The sequence below is a fragment of the Acinonyx jubatus genome, chromosome C1 (genome assembly GCF_027475565.1).
Source record: "Acinonyx jubatus isolate Ajub_Pintada_27869175 chromosome C1, VMU_Ajub_asm_v1.0, whole genome shotgun sequence".
In the NCBI taxonomy this organism is placed as follows: domain Eukaryota; kingdom Metazoa; phylum Chordata; class Mammalia; order Carnivora; family Felidae; genus Acinonyx; species Acinonyx jubatus.
Window position 1 is genome coordinate 86475026 of NC_069381.1, and position 21510 is coordinate 86496535.

Consider the following 21510-nt stretch of genomic DNA (forward strand, 5'->3'; position numbering starts at 1 on the left):
CTTATTTTCATATGTACTCTGCAATAGTATATGAGATACGAGAGGAGATACAAAGACAATTGATAGGGTTGGGCCAGATATCATTTATTTCACTGGGATCCATCAGCTCTTCAGATTTTATAAATATAACTTTTCTTTTCTCTGATTTTATAATATATGTTCTTAAAGGCTAGCCAAATATAGTTTAGATGTATCCGGTGAATGGCTCTAGAATATCTTTAAATGGTAAACTATAGTAATTTCTTCTTTCAAATTGTTTTATACTTGTCCCTTCCTTTTAAGTCATGCAGGTATTTTTACTGTAATCTAAATCTGTATTATTGCCCACTTAAATTTCAGGAACTGCCTTATGGCACGTGTTCCTATTGTCTGACTCAACTTCTAGATCCATCCAGCATAGAATGATCCGAAATATGACTTTTATTATGACTTTACCTTACTCAACAACCAGCATTCATTCTTTATTATCTACTGCATAATATCCAGACTCTTTTGTATGAATTTCAAGTCTTTATAACCCTACCCTAAATATAGGACTTGGCATTGTATCATTCCACTGGGATTTTATCAGGCTCCTTGTCTCTTCATGTTTCACACTCACATGTGCCTCTGGAATTCTCTCCATGAAGTGGTCTTCCTTCTCTCACTCACCCACACCCATCTGGACTCCACATTTTGTAGACCTACCGTCTTTCTCATGGAGCACACTTACAAATTAACATTTATTATTCCTTCAGTTCTCCACACATCTGTAGAGTCAGAACCTTGATAATAAACCGTTATTTTAGATGTGGTGTTTTATTTCTTTTATTAAACTGTAAATGAGGATACAGTGTAGACCCATTATGACATAATTATTTTGTAAAGTTGATGGTAGAAACCTAGCCTCATCATGGTGCTAAATCATATACTTGCTCATTGATCAATTAATAATTAGATGATTATCAAGATTTCTGGTATCAGTATTCCATGGTTCAAAACCACTTGACTGTATCTTTAGAAAATACCTACTTAAAAAATTTACCCCCTTACCCGTACTTAGCTATCTCCCTCCTACCTTGTCATGTTCCTCCTTCCCTCTCCCACTCTCTTCCTGCAGTGGGGGTTGAAAGGCCAGGAGTGATGGATGGCAGGGTCTGGGAAGTTGGGAAGTCCCCTGCACAGAGGGAAAAAAAAATTTGATGAGACTTTCAACTATTTCACCAAAAATATAAAATAAAATATTAACTTACCTAGTCATATTGATTTTCTACTTTTAGTTAAATACTTAATACCTTTAGGGTTTTTGTTGTTGTTATCAGTGGTTTTCTTTTTCCACTCATTTTTCTCAGTAGTGATGGAAAAATCTCTATAGCTATGTGGAAATAAATAGGTAATAATTTATCTAACACGTGTACTTTCTATATAGCTAATAAATTTTATTCACATAAAAATACAATTCAAGATTTTTTTTATTAGCATGAAATTGTCAAATTGGTTTCCATATATCACCCAGTACTCATCCCAACAGGTGTCCTCCTCAGTGCCCATCACCTATCCTCCCCTCCCTCCCACCCCCCATCAACCCTCAGTTTATTCTCAGTTTTTAAGAGTCTCTTATGCTTTGGCTCCCTCCCTCTCCAGCTTTTTTTTTTTTTCCTTCCCCTCCCCCATGGTCTTCTGCTAAGTTTCTCAGGATCCACATAAGAGTAAAAACGTATGGTATCTGTCTTCCTCTGTATGACTTATTTCACTTGGCATAACACTCTCCAGTTCCATCCACATTGCTACAAAAGACCATATTTCATTCTTTCTCATTGCCAAGTAGTATTCCATTGTGTAGATAAACCACAATTTCTTTATCCAAGATTTTTAAAATACATTTTACCTTACAGAATATTAGCTATGATAACTGTTACTCAGTAATTTCATTTTCCTGAAATGGATAAGATGCCAAAGCTCATATTTTCAAAGAATTGGTTACACAGACCTTTCTACCATGTTGATGTGGGGACCTGCAAATCTGTCTCTTTCTTAGGGGACTTGTTCATTTTATTTAATTCAGTCTGGCCATTCCAGTGTTGAACATAGAAGTGTATGCCACTTCAGGGGAAAGTTTCTTTGTGTGTTTCCCTCAGTGAGCCAAAAAATAACATTTTATTTATACCAGAGACCCTAAGTGATGGCAAATTAAGGTAGTAGACTCTTTAGCTTACTTTGTGCCCTTGGTTGTCACTAGAATAAGATCTGCTACTAGGGCATATGGTTTTTATCTTCCAAATGTTTCCATTATGGAAAAAAGCCTACTTCTTTATTTCTTTGTAGACATATATAGGTAATTTAAAAATGGGAATGTATTCAGTATATTTGTGTAACTTCCTGTAAATAGTGTTATAGGTAGAAATGCCATCATCGGATAATTACAAAATAAGTACTGCTTTTGTAACATAAAACATTTCTGATGCTATCTCAACTTATATTTTTAGAAAGAAAGAGTTAACAGTGGTTCTGTAGCTCTTTTCTACCTCTGTTTTGATACTGACCAATCTCCTTATAAATATAGACCATGGATTTACTAGAGAGAAAATAAATGAGGAATCTGGAAGAGTTGCTATGTGCCAATTACTGAACCCGGAATCTTCTAGCAGGATATACTTCTGCAAGGTTTTCAATTGTAAATAATCCTGCCATCTCTGGATCTCTGGGCGGCAGCTACACGAAGAATTATTAGTTATATGACCATTATACCAATACGAGATTAGAAGTGGGTAAAATTTGAGAGACTCTAAAGCCTACTAAACTCATCCTTCTGGAGAGCAAAACATATAGTGGTAAAAGAGGATTTGAGAAGCTGTGTCTGATGAATGTGCAGTTCCTGGGTCTTTACAAGGCTTATGCTGCTTCTCCTGTTTTGTTTCCTTTGTGACTCATTTGTAAAAAGCTTGGATTTCATGGCATCCTACTTCGCAATCTGGGCCTCTGTGATCATGCAATTTGTATAATGTTTTTTTTTTACATTTTTTAAATTAAATCTTTATGAAAGTTCTGCAGTGTAAGTGCATATGCTAATGGTTATGTTTTAGAAAGGAACTTACACTAGGGTGGTGATAGTAACTGTAGGAAATCTAGAGCAGTAGCAACAATCCATTTAGCTGATGGTGTGCTAGGCCCTTAATTAATTCACTTATTTCACAGTTGCTCAGCATACAGAGGACTGTGCTTCTGGATCTTTCTCTTTCATGGACCCCATCTAAGCCCTTGAGAGATCAGCTAGAAATATGTTCTCATGGTCTTATAATTGGTATGATTTGCGCAAGTAGTATTCTTTAACTATGATCTCTTAGGAATATTGTCTTTCCACTCCAATTTCTCTTTGGCATTTTTTTCTTGTGTTGGGTGGTAAGGAAGAAGCCAGGAAGGAGGAAATTCAATTAGAGATTCATTTATTTAGAGTTTATTGAATAAGTTTACATGGTTGGGGTATAATTATACAGCTTTCAGTTAATATTCATGTATAGTTAATGCCAGTAATCCTGGTATAGGAATGGCTTTCTGGAATAATCCTATCACCTACTGTGTTGTAACAAAAAGTGTGAGGACAGAGTTTGTATCATGGCATGCATGTATCTTATGGTGCCCAGAGCCTGAAATCTATTGGTAGTGGAGAGAAAACAAGGTATAAAATGTGCAGAATCAGAAGCTACCTTGTGGAAAATTCTCACAGATTTGTAGTGCACATATGAAATAAATGTATAGAGATTTTCTTAAATTAAAAAAAAAACACCTAGGGGCACCCTAGGTGGCTCAGTCAGGTGAGCATCTAACTTTGGCTCGGGTCATGAGCTTGCAGTTTGTGTTTGAGCCCTGCATCGGGCTTTGTGCTGACAGCTGAGATCCTGGAGCCTGCTTCCAATTCTGTGTCTCTCACTCACTCTCTCTGCCCCTCCCCCACTCTCTCTCTGTCTCAAAAATAAACATTAAAAAAAATTTTAATAAAAAACCTAAAAATTTTTAAATACTTACCAGTAACAAGATGTGAAATGGAAAGAAATAGCTCTAAGCTATTGATAATAAAAGTCATTTTTTAAGTGAGAGAAACATTCTTTCTATCGGAAATTAAATTATAAAATTCTCATATGAAGAGGCATTCAGAGATTGAAGCCAAAACATAAAGACATAGAATAAAAGTATTACAAAAGTAATTAATGAAAACATTGATTTTTTTTCCATGTGGATTTTGTGATACTTTTGGTATGGGTCCATTTTTTAAGTTAATAAATTGTTGCAATACTTTTTTCATTCAAAATAGTAACTTCTGTAATGTTTTTTTGTATTTGTTATTTTGTATTTATTTTTAAAGAGTAATGCCAAATTTCATGTGCATCCACTCATGCCAGGTTCCATCCAAGATGAATATTATTCTCCATAGTTTATCCATACTTGGGCCAAGAGTAGAATGTCATATTATATGCTTTTTCCCTTCCACTGAATTTCTTTTTGTTCAGATTAAATCAACTATAAAGGAGAGAAAAAACTCCAACGCTATGTGGAAGGCCATATCTAGTGTCAAGACATAGAAAAGGATAGGGGATTCAGTTATTTATTCATTAATTCTACTGAGTGCCAAATTTGAGCCTGTTTAATTTAAATGGACAAATAATGCAGCTTCCCCAATGCATGTCAATATGCAAAATATTCTCTCCTATTGCCATATATTCATTAAATTGCCTGATGTATGGAGTTTCTCTTGATAAACATCATTACATATTACATATTATACACTTTGTGTATAATTTAGAGGCTGTATTTCAAACAAAAGATCTGGAAATATTTGTAGTGCTGACATTATGAACATATGTTTGAGACTTTGCAAAATGTTTAATTATGAAAAATATCTTTCTGAAATTATAAGTATAACCTACCTTAATTTTGTAAACAGAGTATTACTATGGGGTGTTTTTATTTTTGACATGTGGAGAATTTTAAACATTTGATCTCTGAAGGTTAATATTTGTTTCCAGAAGTGTAAAACTATTCTAATCTGTATGGTCAAGAAACAGAATCAAAACCTTTTCTGCAAGAGAGAGTAATTTGGAACCTATTTAAGAAAGAGAGTGACTAATCCAGGTAGACAAGACTTGAGTTTATTTATACGATTCATATCTCCCTTCTTTAAAGGACATTTACAAACTTGATTTCAAAAATAAAAGAATTTCTGAATGACAAGTGTTCACGTTTTAATTTCAATATTACAGGTATGCTCTTTTGTGATAAATTATCAGTTGAAAATGTTCCAGTGAAATCTGGTATCAATTAATTTAACACTTCATATAAGAAATAAAACATTTATTTTCAAGTCTTACATATATTACTTAAAATAGATACAAAGTTCAATTTGTAATTTTTAAATTTTATTGCTATATCAAGCTAGCTACCTGGAAGAAAATACCTTAGTGGGGGAAAAAAAAAGGTTTTGATTGTTTTAATAAGTATGACTTTTAAAACAAGCACTGTTAGTAACAATCCACCCATATGTTATTTAGGAATTAGGCAGGTCAAATAATGTATATTATTTTGAAAGAAAAGGAATAGTAATTGTTGGATAGGTGCAGGAAAATAATATTTGAAGACTATAATATGCAGCTTGGAATCAAATTCAAGAAATTGACTGATTAGAAATTATAACAATGAACAAATTCATAAATAATTGCTTAGTTCCCATCTTTTAATATTAATCTGCATGATTGAAGCACACTGAAACAACGAGATAAGGTCGTAAAAAAATTGTACATCTGATTGTTTAATGGAGGCATTGCTTTGTTAAAATAGCTTCTTATACATATTTTCCTGTCCAAAAATATAAACTTGCTTATTTTCCATATATACAAGTATCCTGTGAAATTCTGGACTCTGAAAAGGAAAAGGTTGAGGTGTAGCACTGAATAAAGCATTAAAATGCAATGGTATTTTTGGCTGAAATTCAGCAAAGTTACTGTCAGTAGAGAAGAGTTGATCCAAGTGTGCTTCCAAGAATCTTCTAGGTTTTGGCCCCTATGAGAAATTTGTTGGCGACATCAAATAATTGAACTCTTCAACATCAATATATACAAAGGCATTTTATTTTTAATCAACGAAAGGGACTTAGAGTCATCAGAAATTTCAACTTTATTTTTTCATAATACATATATTTATTGCCATGATAGTTCTGCAATTGTCATAAAATTAGAGTCAGATGGAATTCAGAGACACGTGCAAGTTTTGGAAATGGACACATAGATAACAGTATAGAACTGTACATAAAATAATTACAATTTATTAAACATACTTTTAGCACATCCTTGATGGATGGGAATGAGCACCATATCTTTTATGAATATATATTGTTCTGTTTTTTTTTTCCTACAGCACCAAAGAAATCCAAATAGGAAAGGGAGAGATGAAAATTGGGAATCAAGAATAAGGCCTGTTTCCATCTCAGCCACACTATCTTATATTTTATGATTTTCGAAGCTTTTGTTGTGTGTTTCTGCCCCCACAAGGGCATCGGGATTTCTAATCGGTACGTATATACTCAGCAAGTTGTTTTCTATACCATCCTTATTCAAAACTTGCATGTGGCATAAAATGGCTTGGTGGCACCAAGATATTTTTTCTGTTGATTTCAGATGTTCTTTGTCCTAATCTTAGCCAAGAAAACAAACAGGACCAACTTCAAATCCAAATTTCTGATTCTGATCACCAAAGTCATTGATCATTACATCAACGATAGGTACTTGATCAATTTTCGGTGTATTGATTTCAATCACAGTTTTTTCATAGCCTTTTCTGGACTGTAAAATTAAGCAGAAAGAAAAATTTATACAATCATTTCATGCTTTTAACATATATGCTTTTTTTTTTCCTTAGCCTCTGAATGGAGGCAGGAGGGTAAGAAAGAAGAGAGTAAGAAGCAGATTTGCCATTATCTATGTTGTAATTAACTCTTGTTATCACTGATGTCATGTGTAGTTTTAAATTTTGAACGTTGACAGCTGCATTTAATATTTAGCTGTTACCACTCAACTATAATATTTGGATACACTGCATAGATGAAGAGAATCTTACTGAATTGATACAGTTTAACATGAAAACTGATGTTAGTATTGGGTTAGACTCCTACATAAGAATATATTCTTACCATTATAATCATACAATATGTGCATATATATACATGTGTGTGTGTGTCCATAAATATATGTCAAGGTTTCTTAAGAAAAATTTAAATACATTATAGAAATTATTGTACATAAGGTCAAAAGTCAAAGCATTTCTGCTGCTATATATTAATTTTATGAATGATTATCAGTACACTACTATTGGGAAATCCAAACACTTGCTACTTTTAATATGCTTTCTTTTCTTTAATCTGTGGGTACCATACTCACTTTGTTGAAGGCATGGACCTATTTATTTATAATTGTGACCTCTCTTTAGTCATCAGCTAAACCGAGTTTTTTTAGTGTGCTTTCTGTATCATTTTCTTAAATGGAACTCCCATTGGGTGAAAAGGATGGTTCCAGAGGTTAGAAATCACAAAAATGATAGTAACTGCCTAACCTGGTATAACACAGTCCCAACAGACAAGCCCTTATGGACAAAATACAGGGGTAAGTATTAGCTATGGTGTAAATGGTATAATGCTGATTCCTTTGTCATTTTAGAATCATGGATGAAGGAAGCAAATGAAATAAAGTTTTTTATTATTTTTATTTCAAGAATGACTAAATATAATAGTATTCAAATATCAGGAATAATTCCATACAAATAGCATATGATCTAAGATTACCTCTGTTATGGCTTTTAAATATGTGCCTATATGTAAGTTTCAGAGTTTGTGTGTATGTATGTGAATATTAGTGGCTTCTAATATATCATATTTCAATATGCCAGTGTTAAGCATCAGATCTTAAAAACAACAGACATCCATTTCATGAGAGATTCCTGACTTAGGGCCAAGCTGAGATGGTTGCACACAGCCTCTCACCCTGTGAAAGAAGGCAAGTGATTATACTCACCGCACAGCCATCATATAGTGCTTTGATGAAAGGGTTGTTGTCATAGGACATCTCCTCATCATTGGATCCCAAGAACCGTAGTGCTTTGTCATAACTTCCTGATGACACATCATACCAGGCTGCTGACTGATGACAGGTGTAGGTGAAATTTTGCCGAGCAGAGGCAGTCAGCAGTTTCAGGAATGTCATTTGCACCATATTAATGGAATTTCCTTCAACATCTAAATAGGAAAGCTGGGAATAAAAGAATAAAAAGACAGACATAGGTTCTTTTACTTTTTTATGTTATAAAAGAATAAAATCACTGTTGACAGTGAACTGTGATCCCAGAAGCATGTGGATGAATCAACTGTCCCATTTTCACTTAGGGAATTAAAGTGGGCAAGGAGGGTCATAAGACCCAGGGACAGGATTTTATGAAATCACTATTGTACTCCCACCTGAGTTACTATGAGCACTACTTATCTTTGAAAAATATTCACCTTATTTCAATGCTTCATTTTCCTAACATTAAAAATTTCCAAAAGAAAAGCTTTTGTTTCCAAAAGATCTTTCATTATGTTTGTGTATCTTTTTATTTATTTGTTTTATTTTTTTAAAGTTTATTTATTTGAGAAAGATGGAGAGCGCACATGCATGAGCGGGAGAGGGCCAGAGAGAGAGGGAGAGAGAGAATCCTAAGCGGGCTCTGCACTGTCAGTACAGAACCTGAAACAGGGCTCCAAGCATGAACCTGTGAGATCATGACCTGAGGTGAGATCAAGAGTCAGAGGCTTAACTGACACCCAGTCGCCCCTGTGTATATTTTTAAATTATAGAATTGCAAAATAGTGAAACAATTAGAACTGAGGAATCTCGGTGCAATGGAAAGTTACCTATTTTTGTGTTTTTATTTCACCTACTCCTTTAAAAATTTCATAGTATAGCCACTAGACCCAAAGTTTTAAACATGTTTCTGCATTTTTTGACGCCATAGTTTTCTAAGATGTTTAGTCTTCTATTTCCAGCACAGATCTGCCTGTTTGTTCATTCTTAGACAATGTACTTATTCATCACTGTGTCACCAGCACCAAGCATAATGCCCAAGACAACGCAAAAGAATATATGGTGAGTCAGTAAATACTTATTTTACATTTAGGGCAGGAAAGTAGTTTTAACTACAAATTATTAAAATCCTTTATTAAATTCATAAACGGTTTTATTGGGTAAAATTGAAAGACTGGCGTCAGCTGAACATAGATATTTTTTAAAAATTGAGTAGGAAATTTACCTAGGCTATGGATTAATGTAAAGGTAATTATCTATGGCTTGCTTCTTTTGTTGAATTTACTTAATCCTTACTGATTAACAGCTCAGATAATGAGAAGACTTGTTCAGTTGAAGGAAAAAAAAAAAAAAAACTTGGGAAATGAACAGTAAGGTAAACAAACCAAAACAACAAAAAATAACACCACACACACAGTTCTGTGTTATGTATTTTTAAATTCTACACAGGTAAGAATGTCACATGGATATTTAATATGTAACTTGAAGACTAAACTGAAGAATTATGTTAAGTGGAAAACTTCACTAAAGTTGTCAATTAACGTGTAGGTTTTGCATAAGATGAATAACCATAAAATAGTCATCAATAGAAAATAATAGCTTCTTAAAGAACATTAAACAGTTGAATAATAGGATAAGTGAAAAAGTTTCACTTAAATACATTTATTACTATTTTGAATACACATGTATTTGTAAACAGCTTTTATAATATAAATTTAGTTTTGGCATCTAATCTTAAAATACCTGTAAAAATTATTAATAGTGAACTGGTAATGGTATGAAAATATCTAAGTAAACTTGTGCAATAATCCAAGTAAAAGGTCAGGTCAGTCAGTGAACTTTATTTCTAAATGTAACGATCAGAAGAAAAAAAAAAACATTTCGCCTTCCAAAAGTTTTTACTGAAATAGAGAATAAAAAATAAATTAGGTTTCAAACAGAAAAAAAGATATAGAGTCTGAGACACTAAACACATATTACATTCTCTATACCTGATATTTCTAACATAATTCATTTTTATGATGTCTATCAGGTACTTAATGAAATGCATACTTTATCTGATCATATTTATTGAATTTAGCATATTTCCATGTATTTTGATAGAAAACATTTAGAAAAATTCTCTAAAATACAACTGTGGTCTAAGAAATATAGAAGGAGCAAACCAGAGAACACATGGAATCCTAAAATAGTATAACTCAGACTTTCACAGTCAGGGTCTAAGATATATAATTTGAGCTTCATTTGTGAAGTTTAAGATAAACCATTTCATGTTGAGGTAATAACATACCAGTTTTCCTCTCTTAAATTCACTAAACCAGCTTCCTGGTTTCTCCTTTGGCCACGATGATATTCTTACCTGTTGCAAAGGAACAGGAAAATTAGAAAGTAGGTAAAAATTATGAACAGTATTGTTTATGTATGCATCAGTAATTTTCTGTAAGACTAAGATGCCAAAGAAGTTTAAAATGGTCTATCCTGAATTACAGAAAATGAGATAAACAGCAAAATTTGAGATATATCCTGTGACTTCCCACTTAGTGAAGATTGAGTCATTTTCTTCCTGTTTTCTTTAATTGCTCAAAAAGAAGAAGGCGGGGGGGGGGGGGTGGAGAACAACCTGCTGATGGCATACTAAGGGCTGTAGGGGACAAAGGTGGAACTCAGAAGCAACCCCCTGTAAAGGAACCCCTCACAATACCAGTCGAAATCAGTCATCAAGACAGATCCCATCAGTATTTCATAGCCAAGGGAAGCATCCTGAAAGTATTCAGCCAGTAACTAAGGGTGGCATGGAAAAGTCATTGCAGGAAGCAAGCGTAATCATCTCCTGCTGGGAAGAATGTTTAGAACCCTTTATAGATCTGCATTTATTGTTTTGCTTTGCAAGATCAGCAAAATGTAACAGTATATAAGGCTTCACTACAGGGAATTTGAGTTATCAGTGTAAAGAGAGGCATTTCCACGTTCCCTTATTTCTTTGGCAGCTACAGGAACTTTTATTATGCTTTGCTGCCAAGTTTGGATGGGAAACAGAAGTTGCTTTGTCTCCTGCTCCTACTACCCAACCTTTACTGGAGAACTTAACTTCCCTCCTAAAGAGATTAGCCACACTTAAAGCTACTTGTCTTGCCCTAAGGAGGTTCTTTGCCTCTGTATGCCCACACCATTTACTAAGAATGTGATTTATTAAAAGAATACAAATAAAGGCAACATTTACCACCAGAAACTGTTTGAAGAATACAATTATGCTAGTGAAAAACCTTTCCCTATATTAGTAATTTGCCTTTAGCTCAAATATATTGATACTGCTAGGTGAAAATCAAGAAATCTGTTTGAAGAGACAAAACATTTAAAAAGAACGCAAATGTAGACAATATTCTTATGTAAACGATTATAAATTGTGTATTCTGAACATCATATACAGCTGTGAGTTCTGTCGTGTCATTGGAATGAAGAGTACTATACATGCACTAAAATTTAAGCATCAGCTGTGCTGTGTCATGGAAAACCATAGAATTTTAGAGCACAAGCAGGTGCATAAAGAATACATCTGGGTAAAAAAATAAAGGAGAGAAGTATTTGTTAACTCTGTGCATCACTTTGGTGTCTTATTCATGTTTATGCAAATGAAATGCTCTAATTACCCTGTAAGAAAAGCAGATAAATGAAAATATGACAGTATAATTTTCCTGTTTAGTTCAATATTGCAAAAACATGGCAGGAACTGTCAACAATCACCACCAAAACAGACTGGTACTTACTCCCTCAGATTTTTTGTCTGGATAAATGCAAGTCTCACCACCAGACGTGAAATTACAGTAAACTTTGAAGGAATCTCCTGAGCAACCTTGGTTGGGATCAATCCAGTATTCACCTAGAAGTAGGAAAAAATATGTCATGTTAAAATACATTTAAATAAAAAATTGATTGCATGGTATACACATTTTATTAGAAGAATAAAGAAAAATTAATATTGATGGATCTTTTCCTACAAGAATCCCTTTTATGTTTTTGGTCAAATTGGGATAGGAATTCAGATAGTTAAAGAGTGACCCTTTGTCTTGTCTGCATCAAAGCTTTGCCCATGTACTTCGCCTGGAACAGTCTGTTATTTCTAGCCTGCCTGTTACTTTTAGGTTTCAGCTTAAATGTCACCTCCTCAAATATTAACATTTAATTATCCACTATCATAAATTACATGCATTTGGAATCAGAGAAACTTAACCCTAAATCCTATATGTATTATTTACTACTTTAGTAATCTGAGTATAATAATCATTATATTTTTCCTTGGTTTATTCATGTAACAATGGAGATGGTGGAATCTACTTAGCCTTAAGAATCATTTCTTGCATTACTTTAAAAAAATTTTTTTGGGGGTGCCTAGGTGGTTCAGTCAGTTGAGTGTCTGACTTCAGCTTAGGTCATGATCTCATGGTTCTTGGATTTGAGCCCCTCATTGGGCTCTGTGCTGACAGCTCAGAGCCTGCTTCAGATTCTGTCTGCCTCTTTATGCTTCTCCCCTGCTTGCACTCTGTCTCTCTGTTTCTCTCTATCTCAAAAATAATAAACACAGAATCCAAAGCAGGTTCCAGGATCTGAGCTGTCAGCACAGAGTCTGACATAGGGCTCAAACTCATGAACTGCAAGATCATGACCTGAGCTGAAGTCAGACGCTTAACTGACTGAGTCACCCAGGTGCCCCTATAATTTTGAATTCTGTGGTAAGCATTTTTTCTCTTGATTTATTCGGTTAATATTGTCATTAAATTTCCTTCAGATAACATAATAATAGCTTAATTACTAAGATATGTCTGTTCAGTAAATTCAGTATACTATGGAAACCATGTCTAGTTTACCTCTAAATTTATTCATCTCCTATTTTTACTGTCAAATCCCTAAATCAAGTCACCATTAATTTCTTTCCTAGATTAAACCAACAGCTCTTTAACTAGCTTCCTTTGATTTCACCTTGCTTCCTTCCAAATTACTTCAAGTCATTTTTCACTTTCCTCACTATTTTTTAGCCATAGAGACCTTTCAGTTCCTTGAAGGCACCAAGATCTTGTCCTCTTTAAACCTATCAAATGACCCATATCCTCTGCCTGAAATACCCTTTTGATTCTTTGCATGACTGGCTACCTCTTTAAGGTTTCAGCTGAAATGTCACCTCCTCAAATATTAACATCCTTTACACAAAATGGATCATCCTTACCTCATCTAAATACTCATTTTTTCCCACAGTATCTGTCATAATATGCTATTGTTAATACTTCCACTTTTCCTGTCTCCTTCATTTGATAATAGTAGCTCAAGGGCATTATTTCTTCTGTGTGTCTACAAATCTCTGCCTGAAGAACAGTGCCTGGCACTGCTAAGTCAGTTAATTAATATTTAATGGCAATTAATTAACCCATTCAGGAATTAATAACGCTGGTCATTATATGGAAACCATGGGGAGCTGTGGTCCACAATGAGCTTTCCATTCCCAAATTCACAAAAATTTTTCTTGACTGCTCAGGTTCTAATTAATCATATTTGTTTTATTTGTGTTGTAATCTTTTACATTTGAACTTCAATTATGTATGATTGTCTCAGCAAGAGCAGAAGTCTGAGTCATTCTCTTTAAAATTACTGAATTACTATTGAACTAAACATATCTTTTCCAAATAAACATATTATAAATTTGAAAACCTTGGACATTAGTTTGAATGGAGTCCTTAATAGCTACCTGTGTTTTAGTTTTAACAGGCTATGCTTGATTAAGATAGGAAGATTTTATGACATTTTCCTTTATGGTGGTGGCTGTTTCTGAATCACATTAAACTTTTCTCTCTGTACTGACTTATTTATATCTCAGTTATAACATTCTTATATGATTGATAGTGCAAAATAATATTGCCCCAAGAGTAAAAAGAGTGAAAAAATATTTCCATATAAAGTGGGAGATTTAAGATCACATAAATATCTGCCCCTTGTTAGTTTAGTAATTGAGTTTATTAACTAATTCATGATACTTGAAACTGTTTCCTTCTCAGGAAGGGTATGATAAGGTTTATGTTAAACAATAGGTATAATAAATTATCCTGATTATTATTACAAATGAATTGCTCACAGTTCTGATTATTTGTGGATCAATGACATAAGTTTTTGCCCCAAACTACTATGCTAAGTCTTAAATATTCTGTTCACCAAATTATTATTAAACTGATAGGTAAAATATGATTCAGTTATGCTATAAATCATGTTAATTTCATATCAAGGTAAAATAAGTTCAGTTACAGGATATAAATATATACTAATGTGTACACATGTGTGCACACATAAAACCCATTCTATGATACTTATTACGGGGAAAAATGCATTTGTGTTCTATAATTTTCCCAAAATGATCTTGTCATAATTTAATGAAACCTTATGTAAGCAGGTAAGGATTTTCTGAAGCAGTTCTTGAATTACACAGTATAAAGGACTTTTTCTGTTTACAAGACTGGAATTAATAATCATTTACTTTAGTTTATTTAGAGTCTATATCAAACATTTAACTAGAAGTAATGGGCTGACCATGCACCTTCATAACTTAGAGGCTCAGTCCCTTTGCTGTGACATGTATTATTAACATACCATCTGGGAAGTCAGGATGGCTGAGTTGCAGGTCTTTGCATGTTCGAGCTGGGTTAGTCTGCGTACCCATGGGAAACTTCATATGTTCGATGTCTTGTTTCAGGGAGTTGAGGGAACCAAATATTTCCTCCATTCCATCTGAGTAGTCAAGAATATTATCACCTGCATCTGCTTGCATGTTTTCGGCATGTCTTCTTGTTTTTTTGGGTGACAAGATTGGTAAAGGCTGAATGACTTCTCCAGGTGGACCCTGTGAAAGAGATAATGTGCATGTAACTGCTTCCTAAGGTAAAATATTCTGCATAATTATTACTGATGAGGTCATTATTATGAGAAATTATAGTTGGTTTAGCTTTTCAATGTTTTCCCTACTTTCAATATTTTCTCTAATTGTTACTACATATACATACACATGTTATAAATATTTATATAGAAACTGTGTTAAGTTCTTTTAAAAAGAATCTAGTGGAGATACTGAGGTAGACACACAAATCAAGATGATTTCTGGAACTTCTTTTCTTTTCCCTTCCCTTCCCTTTCCCTTTCCTTTCTTCCTAGAGAAGAAAGCAGTCTCTGCACTGTGCAGATCCTGACACAGAGCTCGAAGTCATGAACCGTTAAATCATGACCTAAGTCAGATGCTTAAGTGACTGAGCTGCCTAAGCGCCCCTGGACCTTTCTCTATATAAGTAGTGTAACCCAGTTTTGTGTGGATATATTGTATGTAACTTTCTTATTTATTAATTAGTCCTTATTTACATGTCCTGTCTCCACAACTAGATTTTAGTCTTTGAAGATTAAAATACCATTTTAAGGTTCTTAACCTACCTAATGAGTTGTCTATTGTGCTTGAGAATAATTTATATTATGAAACATTAAACTTCTAAAAATACACATTAATTTGCTTCAAATATAACTTAAAACTGTATAAATTAAAAAAAAATAAATGCAGACAGATTTGAATTTGCATGTGTAAAAGTAGAACTATACCAAATAGTTAAATCCATGTTGTTATGATTGTGTCCCACAAAATTCATAGGTAGAAGCTATCAGCCTCAGTACTTAGAATAAGATCTTATTTTGAAATGGGGTCACTGTAGATATAATTAGTTAAGTAAATGTAAGGGCATGGGGGGGGTATCCACCAATGGGAAACCATCCAATATGACTGGTGTCCCTGTAAAAGGAGGAAATTTGGGTGCAGAGACACACATAGATAGAATTTGAAGGGAAAAGATAGGAGAAGACAGCTATCTATGAGCCAAGGACAGGGCCATGGAACAGACCTTCCTCCACAGCCCTCAGAAGGACCTAATTCTGCCCACACTCTGATCTAGGATTTGTGGCCTCTAGAATTTGTTAGAGAATACATTTCTATTATTTAAGCCCCCTATTTGTGGTGCCTCTCATGGCAGCCCTAGCAAACTAATACACATATAGTTTGGAAACAAACTCAAGAGAGGAGACTAATGTTTTTTCACATGGATCTATCACTTAGTAGTTATATGGAGCCTGGAAAATGTCAGCATTAATAAATGTTAGAAATTATTATTGCTTTTATGATCATTATATACAGTAGGGAAAAAAATGCAAAATATCTGAACTTTTGTCTTTATTCCTAGTGTGGTCAGATACACACACACACATATATGTATGTATGTATATGTATGTATGTATTTTTATGGCCTAGGGTCAGTTGCTTTCATAAAAACATGACATTAAAAAGTACATAATTTTCGTGAAAAATAAATACAAACAAGATTATCATAATATACAGTTAATGCATCAATTAAAAGACACGCCTTGGCATGTGGATCTGATTATGTAATTAATGGAGTTGCTGTTTCCTAGAAAAATCACCACTTTGACAGAATGTCTTTTTTTGTCCTTCTTACAAATTTGGAGAAATCACCGGCAGTCTTAGGATGTGAACAGACCTAAACATCACTTTTGTTCCCATGCACTTACCGGGGGCCCAGGAGGCCCTGGAAGACCACTGTCGCCCTTCTGGCCAGCAGGTCCCTGTTAGGAACAAAAGGAACAAGATAAACAGAGAACAAGGCATTTGACTAGGCTTCACTGAACAATCAAAGTCCAAAGGGAGAAGTACTTACGGTAGAGCCTTTGGTACCCTTTGGACCTTGAGGACCCTAGACAAAATGCAAAGGCAAAAGTACAGATAAAAATCTTGGAGAAATCATGACTCTTTTGGTGTAAGTTTCCTTTACAAAATTCTTTTGTCTCGCACTTACCGGTAAGCCTGGAGGACCAGGGGGACCTATGGGACCAGCAGGACCTGGAATCCCCTGTAAAGAGAATCATCCAAATTAGAGTTTTCCTCAGCTATGCTACTCTCTATATTGCAGGACAACATACACTGAAAACTTAGATTATGCAAAAGTATATAAGAATAACCTGAAATTTTCCATTGTGAACCTAAGAAATAACTTTTGTAAGATAATCTGTATTTTTTTCCCGTTTGCTTCAATGTCTCTATATTTAGACTTATGTAGCCTTCAGAATAATGATTTGTATGTTTTGGGGATTCAATAAATTGCTGTGTAATTAACTATTGAACTGTAATCTTTATGATTTCCAACTTGACATATTTTTAAATTATTACTTTAAGGTTAAATAAATTTCTTTTTGAAAACACCATTGACTTAAAGAGGTTAAAGATGCTCTAAATCACCCTGCTGGTCACGTTTAATGGAATGTGCACAGGTGTGTGTGCGTGTGTGTGTTTGGAAAGGAGCAGGAGAATAATTTATATCTTTACTCACTCCATCCCCCTTTGCTCCTGGAGATCCTTGAGTTCCAGGGAGTCCTCTGTCACCCTTTTCACCTTGTTCTCCTGGAGGACCAATCAGGCCAATTAAACCAGGATGTCCCTTTAGAAGGCAGAGAAAAGAAATTTGACCATATGTAAATTACAACCATATATTAAATTATAGTCATAAAGTAATTGCACACTAATTTTATGGAACATAAAAGTAAAAAAAAAAAGATAAAAACTTTAACCCTTTCTGAATGATATATAGGATTAAGAACCTCTTTCCTCTTACCTAACAGGATCGTTTAGGCTTACATTAAGTGAATCTTTTGTTTATAGAGAGAAGTATAAGGGAACAAAATGCTTTCTAAAAGAATCATCTTCAGTGTTTCATTTACTGAAAAGTAATTCCCTAAAAGACCAATAATGACCATATTGATCAAATAAACTGAAAATTCATTATTTTAATAAGCATGATATTTTATATGATATGATTTCTATCCTTCAGAGACTCTGTGGTCTTTAAGAGACATTTGGAGATTTAAAAATGACCCAAAAAAACATTAACGCCATTATAAAAAGGCTTATTTTCCATAATTATTTGGTGCAACTCCGTGTACTTTCTGGAAGATCAAATTACTATTTCAAGAGTATACTAGTTTAAATTTGTTATTTTCATGTTTAAAAACATAAAATGGGCATTTTGTTATTCCATCTGTTTATTTTCTGAAGAGTTATTTTAGTATAACCATATGCTTTCTCCATATGGCTCCTACAAGGGGACATTGAGAAAATATAACGATGGATTTGAATACATTTTTCACTATGACTTTGTATCTTTTCTCTTCCCTAAATTCATCTGGGAAGCAGAGGATTGGAAGCTTTTGCCTTGGTTAAAAGGACAAAGATATTCTTTGAAATTTCCTTTTGAATGATTCTAATCTGCAAAATTATTGTCTCTGCTATTAGCATATCAAAATTGTAATAACACATGCTTTTATTCTCTCTCACCTTCTCACCCTTGGAACCGGGGTCACCTTTGAGACCAGGTAAGCCAGGAGGTCCCTAAATAATGAGAAATAATAAACATACATAAAGTAGGCATGAATTAGAGAATCATATTACTATGCATAGGGCAAGTTTGGTTTTGGTAATATGACAGAGTTCAAAAATAATTAGTAATGCTTAAAGTTTATTTATCAGAATTCTAAATAATTTTGTTTAAAATTCCATGGCTTGATATTTAACTTAACATTGGTTACATAAATATGCAGTTAGAAATAAGACTTGGTTTACATGAACTTACAACAGAAAAAGAATAAATTTTTAAACACACTAATTTTAGAAGAAGGGATTTCCAAAGTACACATCGATTAATAAAATATTTTGGTGCTAAGCTCAAATAAATTACAATATTTCCTAGAAACTTAAAAAAAAACTCAATAAATTTTTGACAGTCAAATGACATTTGATAACCACTTTTCCTAAGCAAACTCCTAAGATAGTATTTTTAACTATAATTCCTGAAAAATCTTTTCAAAAAGATTTTTAATGTTGATTTATTTTGTGAGAGAGAGAGAAAGAGAAAGAGCAGGCACGTGAGCACAAATAGGGGAGGGGCAGAGAGCGAGGGAGACACAGAATCCAAAGTAGGCACAGCCCAAGGCGGGGCTTGACTCATGAACCAGAAGATCATGACCTGAGCTGAAGCCGGATGCTTAACCGACTGAGCCACCCAGGCACCCCAATTAAATCTACAAATCATTTAAATAAAAGATTCTGGGATGCCTAAGTGGCTCAGTTGGTTAAGTATTCGACTTCGGCTCAGGTCATGATCTCATGGTTCATGGGTTTGAGCCCTGCAGCAGGCTCTGTGCTGAGAGCTCAGAGCCTGGATCCTGCTTCAGATTCTTTGTCTCCCTCTTTCTCTGCTCCTCCCCTGCTCCTGCTCTGTCTCTCTGTCTCTGAAAAATAAATAAACATTTTTTAAAAAGTGATTCGTAAATTTAATAATAAGGTAAATAATTTTTCTCATATAATTATCTCTATCCTAATAATGTTTATGGTCCAAGGATAAGGTACTTATCTATTTTGCTAAATTGTATTTTTATGAAAATTATGGCATGACCTCAACAACTAACCCTGACCCTACCCATGGAAATATTCATATTGATTACTTAACAAACTTAAATTTTTTTTTTTTAATGTTTGTTTATTTTTGAGAGAGAAACACAGTGCGAGCAGGGAAGGGGCAGAGAGAGAGAGAGAGGGAAACAGAATCCAAAGCAGGCTCCAGGCTCTGAGCTCTCAGCATAGAGCCCCATGTGGGGCTCAAACTCAGGAACCACGAGATCATGACCTGAGCTGAAGTTGGACACTTAAGAGCCACCCAGGCGCCCCACAAACGTCTTAATACAAAAGTCAGGGTACTCTATATTGAGGACAACACAAAATATCCTTGTCCTGAAATTAATGACAAATGAAATGATGCAGGCAAGAGATTCTATCAGAAGAAGTGTAACTGACACTAAAAGATGGTTAGTATGTGATTGATGAAATCAGAGCCAAGATAATGTTACAAAATGTAGGTCACAACTTCCTGCAACAGAAAGGCATTGGTGGGGGAGAGGGGGGAAGCAAAATATTCATACAGTTTCTCTATAAATAGAATTATTCATATTGGACTGAATTTTAGAATTATAATTTTACTAATGATTTAACATAGTACTTAGAAAGCAAACTGTTTTAACTTGTAACAAGCTATACCAGGAGTGTTCACAATTGTATCTTCTTCAAGCCTACCATGAGCGATTTTTTCCTTTCTCTACAGACACTGCTTTGGTGTGAAAAAAAAATGTAAGTGCCAGTCTATAATTTTTGTGAATTTAAAGTATTAAGAGCGATGGATCTGATCCAAGTAGTATGATGTAATATAAAAAGTATGGGCTCAGAATAGGATAGACTTGGGATAGAAGCCAGCCTCTCTTATTAGCAATTTAAATTAGCTAACGAAAGAGAGCTTCAGTTTTCTCATCTATAGATTGAGGATTATAATTCCTGTCTCAGGAGATCAAGTAGATGAGCCTTTTCCATTCCTTAGTTTCTCACATCTATATCTTAAACTGAAATCCTGATCATCAGGAGAAAGTAAGAATAGCTTTGGTATCAATTAGTACTATGTAACAATAGTATTTGGGGCTACTTAAATATATTTAATTTGCTTTAATTCATGAACGAATCTGAAATTCTGTAAGTATTGATATAAAAGTGGGAAATTTCTCTACATCATTCCATTAACAATAGATAAAAATCATTTTCATATAAGATATGTGCTATTTTAAATGTGAATGTGTCTAAAATATTCTTCAAAGAGAAAATTATTAATCCTCAGACATAAATTTAAATCAGTTCAGTTTAGAATCTATTTTGTATAAAAATAACCATGCCACTTTGTTAAATCTCTGACAGACAAATGCAGATCACAAAGAAATTATATTCAAGTATATTCTAAGGCTGGGTTTGAAAACCTAACTTTCACCTCAGTCACTAACACCCTATCATAGTGGATATCAAAGTGTGACCTCAGACCAACATCATTAGCATCATCTGTGAATTTATGAGTAAAGCCAATTCTTAGGCCTCATCCAGACCAGCTAAATCTGAAATGCTGGAGTGAAGAGACCAGCAGTCTGTTTCATAGGTTTGATACTCATTAAGGTTTGAGAGACTTGGCTCCGTGGCATTAGGTCCCAAATTGAGTTAAATCAACATGCAAATCAGAACAGCATAAAAAAATCTCATTTATGTTAAAATAAAAGCAATACCTATTTAGTTCTACTAGTTTAATATTTTTTAAAGTAAGGTAATATATTTCATATCTACTATTTTCTGATCTTATCAGAAATGCATGATGAATCATCAGGGAAAATAATGTTGCCCAATAGCACACTTTAAAAGGAATAATATAAATGAGTAATGGAAACTCTCAGAATTTCTTGAGACCATGTTATCATCAGGATAAATGCCGAAGAC

General features: G+C 34.0%; 1 protein-coding gene and 1 long non-coding RNA gene across 6 annotated transcripts in view; one reads left to right on the top strand and one right to left on the bottom strand.

Annotated features, from left to right (window-relative positions):
* Positions 1-6662: 6662 nt before the first annotated feature.
* Positions 6663-21510, bottom strand: part of COL11A1 (collagen type XI alpha 1 chain) — a 215235-nt gene continuing 200387 nt past the window's right edge. For all 5 annotated transcript variants that reach the window (XM_027058472.2, XM_053214541.1, XM_027058475.2 and 2 more), the window contains 10 exons: positions 18490-18543; positions 17489-17596; positions 16958-17011; positions 16820-16855; positions 16674-16727; positions 14706-14955; positions 11843-11955; positions 10369-10437; positions 8034-8267; positions 6663-6809 (listed from right to left, as the gene is read on the bottom strand). In XM_027058472.2, coding sequence (XP_026914273.1) covers positions 6663-6809; positions 8034-8267; positions 10369-10437; positions 11843-11955; positions 14706-14955; positions 16674-16727; positions 16820-16855; positions 16958-17011; positions 17489-17596; positions 18490-18543 — 1119 coding nt within the window. The remainder of the gene's footprint in view (positions 6810-8033; positions 8268-10368; positions 10438-11842; positions 11956-14705; positions 14956-16673; positions 16728-16819; positions 16856-16957; positions 17012-17488; positions 17597-18489; positions 18544-21510) is intronic.
* LOC106967021 (uncharacterized) lies at positions 6802-15161 on the top strand. Its single transcript, XR_003419966.2, has 3 exons — positions 6802-7625; positions 9041-9140; positions 14809-15161. It is a non-coding gene; the product is annotated as an uncharacterized LOC106967021 (long non-coding RNA).